This window comes from Rhinoraja longicauda, chromosome 2 (genome assembly GCF_053455715.1).
Source record: "Rhinoraja longicauda isolate Sanriku21f chromosome 2, sRhiLon1.1, whole genome shotgun sequence".
NCBI lineage: Eukaryota > Metazoa > Chordata > Chondrichthyes > Rajiformes > Arhynchobatidae > Rhinoraja > Rhinoraja longicauda.
In genome coordinates, this window is record NC_135954.1 from 65,825,071 (window position 1) to 65,839,359 (window position 14,289).

Here is a 14,289-nt window from a genome sequence, read left to right on the forward strand (position 1 = left end):
GTCATATGAGGAAATACTCAGCACTCTGGACCAATGCTCTGAGAGAGTTCAGGGATAGAGGTGATCTCATGAAACACACAGTTGTTTTGAGACTTGTCAGGGTAGGTGCCGTTGACAGGACATAGGTTTAAAATGAAGGGGGAAAGATTTAATTGGAACCTGAGGGGGTAACTGTTTTACACAAAGAATGATGGGGATATGGAAGGAATTGTGGCAGGAGTTGGTTGAGCCGGGTGCTATCATAATGTTTAAGAGACATTTGGACAGGTACATGGATAGGATAGGTTTAGAGGGATGTGGGCCAAGAGCAGGGTGTAGAGTGGTGTAGATCGGCATGAGAAACTTGGGCCGAAGTGCCGGTTCCCATACTATATGACTTTGATACATTGAAATCTCTTTGTCTCTTCAACGCATAATGTTAATCAGCGAAATAAAAGTTCCGGAAAAATTCTAGGGTTCATTACTAGCTCTCGAGAAAATGCAGAAATTATTTCAAGTTTATTACAGGATGAAGAATGTGTTTTAAAAAGACAACATGTATGTGGAAAGGAAATAAGAATGGTTCCTAGTTGTAGGAATATACAAGACCACAAAATGTATGTTCGATACAGCTGCAAATAAGTGAAGTTAAGAATTATCGAAGAATGCCTGTTAGAATATTTTGTGAAATGATTTAATCTTTTTTGGAAAAGTGAGAGAAGGTGAAATGGAATATGAAGCTAGGTGAGAAAGTTAATTAAAGTAGATTGAGCTTCAGTGTTGTTCATTTGGCTCCATAGTCTACTTCTAAACTGCAGGATTTGTGTATTTCTACAGAAAGGAAAGCTATGCACGTTAACTGAAGACAAGTATATATTTTATCAGAAAAGTGCAAGTCTTCTGCTGAATACAGAACCTGATATAAAATCTTAAATGTTTGCAGCCAGTTTTCAGATATCGAATTAAAAGGCTTATTTGAAGACTGTTTCAAGGCTTCTCTTCAAATTGACTCATTTTTCAATGTTTTACTTACAATGTCAGTGTTGCTATCTATAATAAAGACCCAAGTGATGCCTATCCAAGTAAGTTTCAACCACTCAATTCCAGTTTCTGTTTGCATTGAACAACAACAGTGATGAAATAACTCATTGCACAGATTGCCTGCAATGCACAAGAACAGAAGATGCTGAAAATTCAGCAGATTGGGCAGAATCATATGACAGAATAGAATGTATTTTTCTTCCAAAGTTGCAGCTTGACTTTAAAAGGGTTTCCAGTGTTATGGTTTTTTTTCAGACGAGAATAGACTTTGATATTTTTTAGTTGACTTTTGGATTTATTGTTTGTGAAATGCACAGATATGTGCACGGCCAGCAATAGGGAAGATTAGCTGAAGTAGCAATAGGGATATCAGAGAAAGAATTGGGATGGAGAAAGAGGACGGCATGGTGGCGCAGCGGTAGAGTTGCTGTCTTACAGCGCTGGAGACCTGCGTTCGATCCCAACTACGGGTGCTGTCTGTACGTTTTTTTTTACGTTCTCCCTGTGACCGCGTGGGTTTTCTCCGAGATCTTCGGTTTCCTCCCACACTCCAAAGACTCGCAGGTATGTTGGTTAATTGGCTTGGTGCATGTGTAAATTGTCACTGGTATGTGTAGGATAGTGTTGATGTGGCGGGATCGCTGGTCGGCGCGGACTCAGTGGGCCAAAGAGCCTGTTTCCGCGTTGTATCTAAACTAAACTGAAGATAACTTGAATATTCATCACAAAACAGGAAATGGGGAATTCTTGGATGGAAGTGCTGAAAGTGGGCAGAGGCATACAATTGGAGAATGTTCAAGATGCAAGGTAGATGTATGTACAAGAAATAAGATAAATATTTTAGAACAGAAAGGCATGCTTTCTGAATACTGACTATTATCTTCCAAGCTCTTCAGGTTCTTGTGGGAATTCCAGAGATTCCTTTGTAATAAAAATGTGAGCTCCTTAGGGAGCTAGCATTTGCTGGTTGAAAATATCATTGGGTCTAGGTGCCATTGGACATAGAAAATAAATACATTTCAATGATTTTGTCACATAGCTAAGTACGCAGCCCAAATGACAACACAAAACATTTTTCTGGAGTAGGAAAAAAAACTGCAGATCGAAGGTAGACACAAAATGCTGGAGTAACTCAGCGGGTCAGGCAGCATCTCGGGCGAGAAAGAATGGGTGACGTTTTCAGGCCGAGACCTTTCTTCAGACTAGGAAAAAAAATGCAGATGCTGGTTAAAATCGAAGGTAGACACAAAATGCTGGAGTAACTCAGCGGGTCACGCAGCATCTCGGGAGAGGAGGAATGGGTGACGTTTCAGGCTGAGACCCTTCTTCAGTCTGAAGAAGGGTCTCGACCCTAAAAGTCACCCATTCCTTCTCTCCCGAGATGCTGCCTGACCAGCTGAGTTACTCCAGCATTTTGTGTCTACATTTTTCTAGAGAATATTTATTTGCTTTTTAGCCTTCATTGTTACAGCATAACCAGCAGATATTCATTCAACTTATCTATAGATTAGGTATCAGGAGAATATATGGATTCAGAATTGCATTTGCACTTTTACTTCTTTATTTATCCTTGGGAGATAGTTAGCACATCATTCACATGGTGAATTGAGCTGGTATTCAATCATTGCTGTGGCACGAGAGGGTTTGGGATATGCTAAAAAAACGTGTTAGCTTAATTTGATCCCTCCAACAATAATTTCTATAGTTATCATGTGTGGAAAAGATCTAACTCATCAGATGTTATTTGTGCTTTTGCTGCAGGAATGAGAGTGATGGAGAGACTGACAATTCAGAAAAGAAGAAATTGCAGAATCAGCTACAAGGTGACTCGACTAACTTATTAATTTATTAGAAAAAAGGATTTGCAGACGCTGCTTTACAAAAAAGACAATGTTGGAGTAATGCAGTTAGTCGGGCAGCATCCATGGGGAACGTGGATAGGTGACGTTTCGAGTTGGGTTCTTCCTTCATGTTCTCCAGAGATGCTGCCTGACCAGCTGAGTTATTCCAAGTCTTTGTCTTTTTTAATAAATTATTATTTTGTCATGCTTAATTGGATGTACCTATTTAATTCTCAGTAAGAAATTATTAGCTGTGATGTTTATTGGCAAACTAGTTGGGTGCTCTTAACAAGTTTAAAGGAGAAATAATTGCTGTAATGCATAAACCTCATAATCCTCCTTGGATGTTTTAATTTTTATTTTAAAATAACTAAATTAAAATTGCTTTTGTGTCTGGTTAGCAATCCAATATGATGCATTTCTGCTCTTACTCTGTATTTTGTGCATCTGACAACACTTAAACTTGGAGGATATATGTCATTGCACAGATGGGAAAATGTAGAAAAGACCATTTTTTGGTCACTAATATTTATATTTCTTTTGAACGGTTTCTTATTTTGTCTTAATTTTTATTCTTTAGGTGCCATTATTATGGAAAAACCAAACGTGGGTTGGAGTGATGTTGCAGGTCTAGAAGGTGCCAAAGAAGCTCTTAAAGAAGCTGTAATTTTACCCATTAAATTTCCTCATCTCTTTACAGGTTGGTGATTTATTTTCTTCATTGTATGTTATTCGGCGATCTTGGAGGAGGCATCTGCTCCATCAAAATGGCCTGATGTAATTTCCAGAAGGAATTCTGGATACTTTAAAATATCAACTCATTATACCTATCTGAATTTATTGTCATGTTACTGCATGGCGTTGTAACAGGATCATTGCTACTTTCGAGGCATGCTACAGTTGAAGCATTGTTCTCACTTCGCGGGTGGACATGGTGATGAGGAAGGATTTTGGTTCACCATCTTTTTTACACGGTTGTTAATTGAAAACTAGAGGACTTAGGTTTAGAACAGCTTGTACTGGAGCCTACCAGGGAGAAGGCAATTCTGGATTTAGTGTTATGTATTGAACCTGACCTGATAAGGGGACTCTAGGTAAATGAGCCATTAGGAGGCAGTGACCACAATATGATAAGTTTTACTCTACAAATGGAGAGGGAGAAGGGAAAATCGGAGGTGTCAGTATTACAGTATAGCAAAGGGGATTACAGAGGCATGAGGCAGGAGTTGGCCAAAATTGACTGGAAGGAGGCCCTAGCAGGGAAGACTGTGGAACAGCAATGGCAGGTATTCCTGGGAATAATGCAGAAGTTGCAGGATCAATTTATCCCAAAGAGGAGGAAAGATTCTAAGGGGAGTAAGAGGCACCCGTGGCTGACAAGGGAAGACAAGGACAACATAAAAATAAAAGGGAAGAAGTAGAACATAGCAAAGAAGAGTGGGAAGCCAGAGGATTGGGACTCTTTTAAAGAGCAACAGAAGATAACTAAAAAGGCAATACGGGGAGAAAAGATGAGGTACGAGGGTAAACTAGCCAATAATATAAAGGAGGATAGTAAAAGCTTTTTTAGGTATGTGAAGAGGAAAAAAATAGTTGAGGCAAATGTGGGTGTCTTGAAGACAGAAGCAGGGGAATTTATTATGGGGAACAAGGAAATGGCAGAAGAGTTGAACCGGTACTTTGGATCTGTCTTCACTGAGGAGGATACAAACAATCCCCCAGATGTTCTAGTGGCCAGAGATCCTAGGGTGACAGAGGAACTGGAGGAAATCCACATTAGGCAGGAAAAAGTTTTGGGTAGACTAATGGGACTTAAGGCTGATAAATCCCCAGGGCCTGATGGTCTGCATCCCAGGGTGCTTAAGGAGGTGGCTTTAGAAATTGTGGACGCATTAGTAATTATTTTCCAATGTTCTATAGATTCCAGGTCAGTTCCTGTGGATTGGAGGGTAGCTAATGTTATCCCACTTTTCAAGAAAGGAGGCAGAGAGAAATCGGGAAATTATAGACCAGTTAGTCTGACATCAGTGGTGGGGAAGATGCTGGAGTCAATTATAAAAGACGAAATTGCGGAGCATTTGGATCGCAGTAACAGGATCGTTCCGAGTCAGCATGGATTTACGAAGGGGAAATGGTGCTTGACTAATCTACTGGAATTTTTTGAGCATGTAACTAGGAAAATTGACAGGGGAGAGCCGGTGGATGTGGTGTACCTCGACTTTCAGAAAGCCTTCGACAAGGTCCCACATAGGAGATTGGTGGGCAAAATTAGAGCACATGGTATTGGAGGTAGGGTACTGACATGGATAGAAAGTTGGTTGACAGACAGAAAGCAAAGAGTGGGGATAAATGGGTTCCTTTCAGAATGGCAGGCAGTGACTAGTGGGGTACCGCAAGGCTCGGTGTTGGGACCGCAGCTATTTACAATATACATCAATGACTTGGATGAAGGGATTAAAAGTACCATTAGCAAATTTGCCAATGATACAAAGCTAGGTGGCAGTGTGAACTGTGAGGAAGATGCTGTGAGGTTGCAGGGTGACTTGGACAGGTTGTGTGAGTGGGCGGATGCATGGCAGATGCAGTTTAATGTGGATAAGTGTGAGGTTATCCACTTTGGTGGAAAGAATAGGAAGGCAGATTATTATTTGAATGGTGTCATGTTAGGAAAAGGGGACGTACAACGTGATCTGGGTGTCTTAGTGCATCAGTCACTGAAAGGAAGCATGCAGGTACAGCAGGCAGTGGAGAAAGCCAATGGAATGTTGGTCTTCATAACAAGAGGAGTTGAGTATAGGAGCAAAGAGGTCCTTCTGCAGTTGTACAGGGCCCTAGTGAGGCCGCACCTGGAGTACTGTGTGCAGTTTTGGTCTCCAAATTTGAGGAAGGATATTCTTGCTATTGAGGGCGTGCAGCGTAGGTTTACTAGGTTAATTCCCTGAATGGCGGGAAGACTATGTTGAAAGACTGGAGCAACTAGGTTTGTATACACTGGAATTTAGAAGGATGAGAGGGGATCTTATCGAAACGTATAAGATTATTTAGGGGTTGGACATGTTAGAGGCAGGAAACATGTTCCCAATGTTGGGGAGTCCAGAACCAGGGGCCACAGTTTAAGAATAAGGGGTAGGCCATTTAGAACAGAGATGAGGAAAAACTTTTTTAGTCAGAGAGTTGTGAATCTGTGGAATTCTCTGCCTCAGAGGGCAGTGGAGGCCAATTCTCTGAATACATTCAAGAGAGAGCTAGATAGAGCTCTTAAGGATAGCGGAGTCAGGGGGTATGGGGAGAAAGCAGGAACGGGGTACTGATTGAGAATGATCAGCCATGATCGCATTGAATGGCGGTGCTGGCTCGAAGGGCCGAATGGCCTAATCCTGCATCTATTGTCCAAGGTGAGGGGAGAAAGATTTAATAGGAACATAAGGGGACAACTTTTTCACACAAGATGGTACATGTATGGACATAGGAATTGGCTGAGGCAAATACAATAACAACGTTTACAAGTTATTTGGACAGGTACATGGATAAGAAAAACTGAGAGGGATTTAGGTCAAATGAGGGACGAAGTGGGCCACAGATGTTTCTGGGCTGTTCGACTGACTGAACATGTTGTAAGACAGTAGAAAACAAAGAGCAGAGTGGCACAGCAGTTAGTGTTATTACATAAAGTCAACGAATGCAGGTTTGATCGGGAGTTCTCTGTATGAGGTTTACACATTTCCACTTTAACCATGCTGTTTTCATCTGGTTTCTTCCAACATTCCAGAGAAACACTAGCAGGTTCATTTCCTACTGTAATTTTGTGAGAACAAAAAAAAATCAAAGTCTAGTTGACGTGCATGTTTAAAAGAGAATAAATTGTAGAGGTACAAATAAATAAGGAGAGGGTGAATGGGGATAATGGGATTGAGGGAATTCATGACCTCCTGGCTCACAATAAGAAATTACAACTTAGGGCAAATTAATTACATCGGATCACAAGTCACAGGGCTGCCTCTTATTCATTGTCATCATACCATTATGTCTTTAGTATATTATATGTCCACCACAGTTCTTTATTGTATTTTACACGATTTGTCATAGAATCCACCAGATTCTGACAATTTCTGATGATTTATTTCATCTCTATACCATAGCTGAATATGGGCTCAGAGCTTTTATCTCGTGGGACAGTCTTTTCCTTCCAGTCTTTCCTTCATAATTGAAAGCAAATTCTCAATTGGATTCAGGTCAGGCAAGTGACCAGGCCAGTCCAAGACATGTATTTCCCCCTTCTGTTGGGAACATTGGGTCATTATCTTTAATGTGTGGCCTGGTCTTGCTGGAATGTCCCAGACCATCTGGAAAAGTCTTTGACATCTATGGCATCACTTTTCTCTTCAATACATCAATGTATTGCAGCGATCTCACCATTCTGTCAACTGGGCACATATCCAATATCATAGTGGCTGAAACAATCCCAGAACATCTTTACAGAATGTTTGACGAAGTGGTTGATGTGGCATTTCCTCACTGGCTCTTCAGCTGACCTCAAAACCTGTAGGCTACTCTGGGCATGAACTAGGACATTTCTTTAGTCACTGGAGTACACCATTTCCAAGTCATTGTACGTTGATTCTTTATATTTTAAGTCCGCAGTTCATGACAGAAGATAGAAATTTGTTTTTCACAGGTCTGCTGACTATATGACAGGCCTCAATGAGGCGTCAGCTAACGGTGCTTGAACATCTGGATTACTGCTGCCTTCAGATCTTTCTTCAAGGCATTGCTTGTTTTTCTTGGAAACGTCTTAATTTCCCGAATCTGCGAGACTTTGTCTCGGAGTTGTCTTCCTTTTGTGGCCGTACATGACTATCCTCTTGGCAGTCGTGATCTGGTTTCGGACCCTTGCTTAATAATCCTGAATATGGAATCTTCGCTCACCACTACCAGCAATCTCTCACTGTGACTTTGAGTAATGTTGATGCAAGGTTATGATTTGCAGCACCCTCCATAATGTTTTGGACAAAGACCCATCATTTATTTATTTGCCTTTGACCTCCACAATTTGAGATTTGTAATAGAAAAAATCACATGTGGTTAAAGTGCACATTGTCAGATTTTAATAAAGGCCATTTTTATACATTTTGGTTTCACCATGTAGAAATTACAGCAGTGTTTATACATAGTCCCCCCCATTTCAGGGCACCATAACGTTTGAGACACATGGCTTCAAGGGTGTTTGCAATTGCTCAGATGTGATTAATTGCCTCCTTAATGCAGGTTTCAGAGAGCTCTCAGCACCTAATCTTTCCTCCAGTCTTTCCATCACATTTGGAAACTTTTATTGCTGTTTATCAACATGAGGACCAAAATTGTGGCAATGAAAGTCAAAGAAGCCATTATGAGACTGAAAAACAAGAATAAAACTGTTAGAGACATCAGCCAAACCCTAGGCTTACCAAAATAAACTGGAACATCATTAAGAAAGAGCACTGGTGAGCTTACTAATCGCAAAGGGACTGGCAGGCCAAGGAAGACCTCCACAGCTGATGATGGAAGAATTCTCTCTATAATGAAGAAAAATCCCAAAACACCTGTCCGACAGATCAGAAACACTCTTCAGGAGTCAGGTGTGGATTTGTCAATGACCACTGTCCGCAGAAGACTTCATGAACAGAAATACAGAGGCTACAAGATTCAAACCACTGGTTAGCCGCAAAAATAGGATGCTAGGTTACACTTTGCCAAGAAGTACTCAAAAGAGCAACCACAGTTCTGAAAAAAGATCTGATTATTATTTTCTTGTTCGATATTAATCTAATCCCCCCCTCCCCCCTTTGCGTATTATTAATTAAGTTAGTCTATTTCTGTTGGATTCCTCCAACCCTACGAATTGTTACCATACAACATGTATTGATAGTTTTTACACGACACGTTATATAATATTACATCATCCATCCAACTGGAAGCAAATTTCACACAAATCACTGGAACTGAATACCTGGAGAATAAAAGAGCTATTTCTGAGAGATTTATAGGTTTTCAGAACAATAACAATTGGTGGACACAGAAGCGTGTCACATGGAAAAAATAGCAAAATCAGCCCATGGTTTAATTAATTTGCAAAATAATGTAGTCTTCCAGTCTTTGAGATGCACCTGATAAAGCTTGCAAATATTTCTATCATTCTGATTTGTCTTACACGCGACTTCAGAATTAAAATATAAAACAATCTCTTGTCTCCACATCCTCACCCCCACTTGCCTTTCAGGTAAACGTACTCCTTGGAGAGGAATCCTTCTATTTGGCCCTCCTGGAACTGGCAAATCCTACCTGGCAAAGGCTGTGGCTAAAGAAGCAAACAACTCTACTTTTTTCTCCATTTCTTCATCTGATTTGGTGTCTAAGTGGCTTGGAGAGAGTGAAAAGTGAGTTTCTTTTCTGTTTCTTTTATGTTCAGTGTAGGAATCTGCTATATTTGATGTGTTGTTTTTGTATTGATAAGGACTATTTAATATTTTCCTTCCTTAGAACATAGAGCAGTACAGCACAGGAGCTGGAATGTTTATGTCAAGCATGAAGACCAACTCTTCGCTGCCAGCACATAATTTGTATCCCTCCATTCCCTGCACTTCCATGTGCTTATCCAAATGTCTCTTAAATGCCACTGTCTTATCTTTCTCCACCACCACCCTTGGTAGTGCATTCCAGGCACCCACCACCCTCCGTATATTATTTTTTTTAAATGCCCTGCACGTCTTCTTTAAACTATTTGTGGGGTCTATGGAAACTGTCTTTCAAAGACACTATCCCAATTTAGAAATCATGCAAATTTGCTACTTGATTCAATGGATGTCTCCCCATGGGGAAACACTGAATGTTTCCCATGGTCCCTTTAACATACCGAAGCCCTGGTTGTTCCATTTCATCTGATTCAGCTAGGCCCTTGTGACCACACTCCTAACCCAATGGATCCCTGTTTACCATGCTTCCTTGCAGGTTCACTGCAAAATGTATTATACTCCTGTGTTACAAAGTGCAAAATTACTGTGATAAATAGAGCCAGGATTTTGCCATAAGTGCCTTTTCGTGCCTTTTTTGATGATTTCAGCAAGATAATGCCTTTTTCACGATCGAGTACCTAAATCAGCCTTTTTTTGTCATGTTAACGTAACTTACTAGAAAATTTCCACCACCGGGAGCGCCACCGTCGGTCGTTCATTTGTGGGTAGTGGATGAGGCCCCAATCTTTTGCAGTCAGGGGGTAAATGGGTGTTCAGTGGTGCTTGGAGAGGAGTGGGTAGGGATGGGTCCAGTCTTTTCAAACTGGAGTCAGGCTGTGAGTAGGTGTTTATCGAACCTGCAGTAGAACTCGTTCAGGTCGTTGGTCAGCTGACAATTGTCCAAGGAGCGGGTGGTTTTCCTCTTGTAGCTGGTGATTTCTTGAGAGCCCTTCCAAACTGAAGAAGAATCATTAGCTGAGAACTTGCTCCTCAACTTCTCAGAGTGCCTTTCCTTGGCAGCTCTGATTCCTCTTCCCAGCTTATACTTGGCCTGCCTGTAGAGATCTGCATCCCTGCTCCTGTAGGATCTACCCCTGCAAGCGTCAAAATGCCTAAAAGTCAAGTCAATGCCTTGTAAAAAAAAAACAACGATTTGGTGAGAGTGTACGGGAGTGATATATTCTCTACAAATAACAGTGTGCCGTTTTGCAAAGCATGTGAGAAAGCAGTGAATCATGAGAATAAATACTTCGTCTCCCAGCATGTACAGACAGCTAAACACAAGTCGGCAGCAGAGAAACTGAAGGCGGGAAATGTGCAAGCTTGTCTCCTCACTACATTTACTGCTGGCTCCAGTCGCAAATCTGAGTATGAATGATCTGTGCAAGGCATTCATTGATGCTGGAATTCCACTGTGGAAATTGGAAAACAAATCTCTCAGAGGTTTTTTAGAGAAATGCACAGAGGAACATAATTACGGAAATCATCATTACGGTAAAATTATGTTGACAGCAACTTCACCATTGTTGTGCAGAAAATTAGTGATGAAGTTGCATGCAACAAAATATGGATCTCGATAGACGAGACAACCGATGCTGTGGGGATATGTTGCCAATGTGGTCATCGGTACACTGGTGGCTGGTCAACAATCAACTGGTCAACAATCAACAATCAACACGAGAATGTTTTTCTGTTTGTGACTGATGACAGCTCCGTACATGAAAAAAGCTGCTCGTGCTCTTAAAGTTTTATTCCCCAAAATGCTGCATTTGACATGCTTAGCTCACGGGCTCCATAGAATTGCCGAGCACATATGTAGCTTGTTTCCAAATGTCGATCGCCTAGTTTCCAATGTCAAGTAAAGCTTCCTCAAAGTACCGTCACGTGTGCAGTTGTTCAAGGAAATGGCACCCGAGATTCCGCTACCTCCTCAGTCCGTTTTGACTAGGTGGGGTACATAGCTCTCTGCTGTACTCTACTATGCTGCAAACTTTGAAAAGATAAAATAAATCGTCAACTGTTTTGAAGAAGAAGAATCTGCTGCAGTCAGGATTGTCAGTGAAATCATGCCAAACTATTACTTTTTAATTACGTTTATCTTTGATTAACTATTTTAAATTAATATTTTAAATTGTGTTTTCAATAGACAATAGGTGCAGGAGTAGGCCATTCGGCCCTTCGAGTCAGCACTGCCATTCAATGTGATCATGGCTGATCATTCTCAATCAGTACCCCGTTCCTGCCTTCTCCCCATACCCCCTGACTCCGCTATCCTTAAGAGCTCTATCTAGCTCTCGCTTGAATGCATTCAGAGAATTGGCCTCCACTGCCTTCTGAGGCAGAGAATTCCACAGATTCACAACTCTCTGACTGAAAAAGTTTTTCCTCATCTCTGTTCTAAATGGCCTACCCCTTATTCTTAAACTGTGGCCCCTTGTTCTGGACTCCCCCAACATTGGGAACATGTTTCCTGCCTCTAACATGTCCAACCCCTAAATAATCTTATACGTTTCGATAAGATCCCCTCTCATCCTTCTAAATTCCAGTGTATACAAGCCTAGTCGCTCCAGTCTTTCAACATATGACAATCCCGCCATTCCGGGAATTAACCTAGTAGATCTACGCTGCATGCCCTCAATAGCAAGAATATCCTTCCTCAAATTTGGAGACCAAAACTGCACACAGTACTCCAGGTGCGGTCTCACTAGGGCCCTGTACAACTGCAGAAGGACCTCTTTGCTCCTATACTCAACTCCTCTTGTTATGAAGGCCAACATTCCATTGGCTTTCAAGTCAATTCAAGTCAAATTTATTTGTCACATACACATACACAATGTGCAGTGAAATGAAAGTGGCAATGCCTGCGGATTGTGCACAAAAAAGAATTACAGTTACAGCATATAAATAAAGTTAATGTTACTAGAGTGTAGACAAAAATTTAGTCTCTGGAGTTATAAAAGTTGACAGTCCTGATGGCCTGTGGGAAGAAACTCCGTCTCATCCTCTCCGTTTTCACAGCGTGACAGCGGAGGCGTTTGCCTGATCGTAGCATCTGGAACAGTCCGTTACTGGGGTGGCAGGGGTCCCTCATGATCTTGCTTGCTCTGGATCTGCACCTCCTGATGTATAGGTCCTGCAGGGGAACGAGTGTAGTTCCCATGGTGCGTTCTGCCGAACGCACTACTCTCTGCAGGGCCATCCTGTCCTGGGCAGAGCTGTTCCCAAACCAGACTGTAATGTTGCCGGACAGGATGCTCTCTACAGCCCCAGAGTAGAAGCAATGAAGGATCCTCAGAGACACTCTGAATTTCCTCAGTTGTCTAAGGTGGTAAAGGCGCTGCTTTGCCTTACCCACCAGTGCGGCAATGTGCGTTGCCCACGTCAGATCCTCTGTGATGCAGACTCCCAAGTATTTAAAACTGCTCACCCTATCCACAGTAGACCCATTTATCTCCAGTGGCGTGTACGTCCTTGGATGTTTAGCCCTTCTGAAGTCCACAATCAGCTCCTTCGTTTTAGTGACATTCAAGAGGAGGCTATTGTCCTGACACCAGAGTGCCTGCTTCACTGCCTGCTGTACCTGAATGCTTCCTTCAGCTCTAGTGATGCACTAGGACACCCAGATCTCGTTGTACATCCCCTTTTCCTAACTTGACACCATTCAGATAATACTCTGCCTTCCTATTCTTGCCACCAAAGTGGATAACCTCACACTTATCCACATTAAACTGCATCTGCCATGCATCCGCCCACTCACACAACCTGTCCAAGTCACCCTGCAACCTCATAGCATCTTCCTCACAGTTCACACTGCCACCTAGCTTTGTATCATCAGCAAATTTGCTAATGGTACTTTTAATCCCTTCATCCAAGTCATTGATGTATATTGTAAATAGCTGCGGTCCCAGCACTGATTCTTGTGGTACCCCACTAGTTACTGCCTGCCATTCTGAAAGGGACCCATTTATCCCCACTCTTTGCTTTCTGTCTGTCAACCAATTTTCTATCCATGTCAGTACCCTACCTCCAATACCATGTGCTCTAATTTTGCCCACTAATCTATGTGGAACCTTGTCGAAGGCTTTCTGATAGTCGAGGTACACCACATCCACCAGCTCTCCCCTGTTGTACTTCTCTTATTTTTATGCTGTCCTTGACTTCCCTTGTCAGCCACAGGTGCCTCTTACTCCCCTTACAATCTTTCCTCCTCTTTGGGATAAATTGATCCTGCAACTTCTGCATTATTCCCAGGAATACCTGCCATTGCTGTTCCACCGTCTTCCCTGCTTGGGCCTCCTTCCAGTCAATTCTGGCCAGCTCCTGCCTCATGCCTCTGTAATCCCCTTTGCTGTACTGTAATACTGACACTTCCGATCCCTTCTCCCTCTCAATTTGTAGAGTAAAACTTATCATATTGTGATCACTGCCTCCTAATGGCTCTTTTACCTCGAGTCCCCTTATCAGATCAGGTTCATTACACAACACTAAATCCAGAATTGCCTTCTCCCTCGTCGGCTCCAGTACAAGCTGTTCTTAGAATCCATCTCGGAGGCACTCCACAAACTCTCTTTCATGGAGTCCATTACCAACCTGATTTTCCCAGTCTACCTGCATGTTGAAATCTCCCATAACCATCGTAGCATTACATGTGCGACATGCCAATTTTAGCTCCTGATTCAACTTTCACCCTATGTCGAGGCTACTGTTTGGGGGCCTGTAGATAACTCCCATTAGGGTCTTTTTACCCTAACAATTCCTCATTTCTATCCATACTGATTCTACATCTGATTCTATGTCACCCCTTGCTTCCCCTCTCACACTGGTCACAATTGACCCTGACTGTACTTTCTTATCCCTTCTAGAACTTCCCTTCCCATTTATTTGAGAGTCCTTTGCCTTTTCTCCTGTATTCGTTTCCCCTTTAACTCCATCTTCATATT

At 42.0% G+C, this 14,289-nt stretch overlaps 1 protein-coding gene across 1 annotated transcript in view; it reads left to right on the forward strand.

The window, feature by feature from the left end:
• LOC144605175 (vacuolar protein sorting-associated protein 4B-like) overlaps positions 1–14,289 on the forward strand; it is a 42,524-nt gene that overhangs the window by 12,276 nt on the left and 15,959 nt on the right. The window contains exons 4-6 of the mRNA XM_078420263.1: positions 2,782–2,843; positions 3,442–3,561; positions 9,118–9,274. Coding sequence (XP_078276389.1) covers positions 2,782–2,843; positions 3,442–3,561; positions 9,118–9,274 — 339 coding nt within the window. The remainder of the gene's footprint in view (positions 1–2,781; positions 2,844–3,441; positions 3,562–9,117; positions 9,275–14,289) is intronic.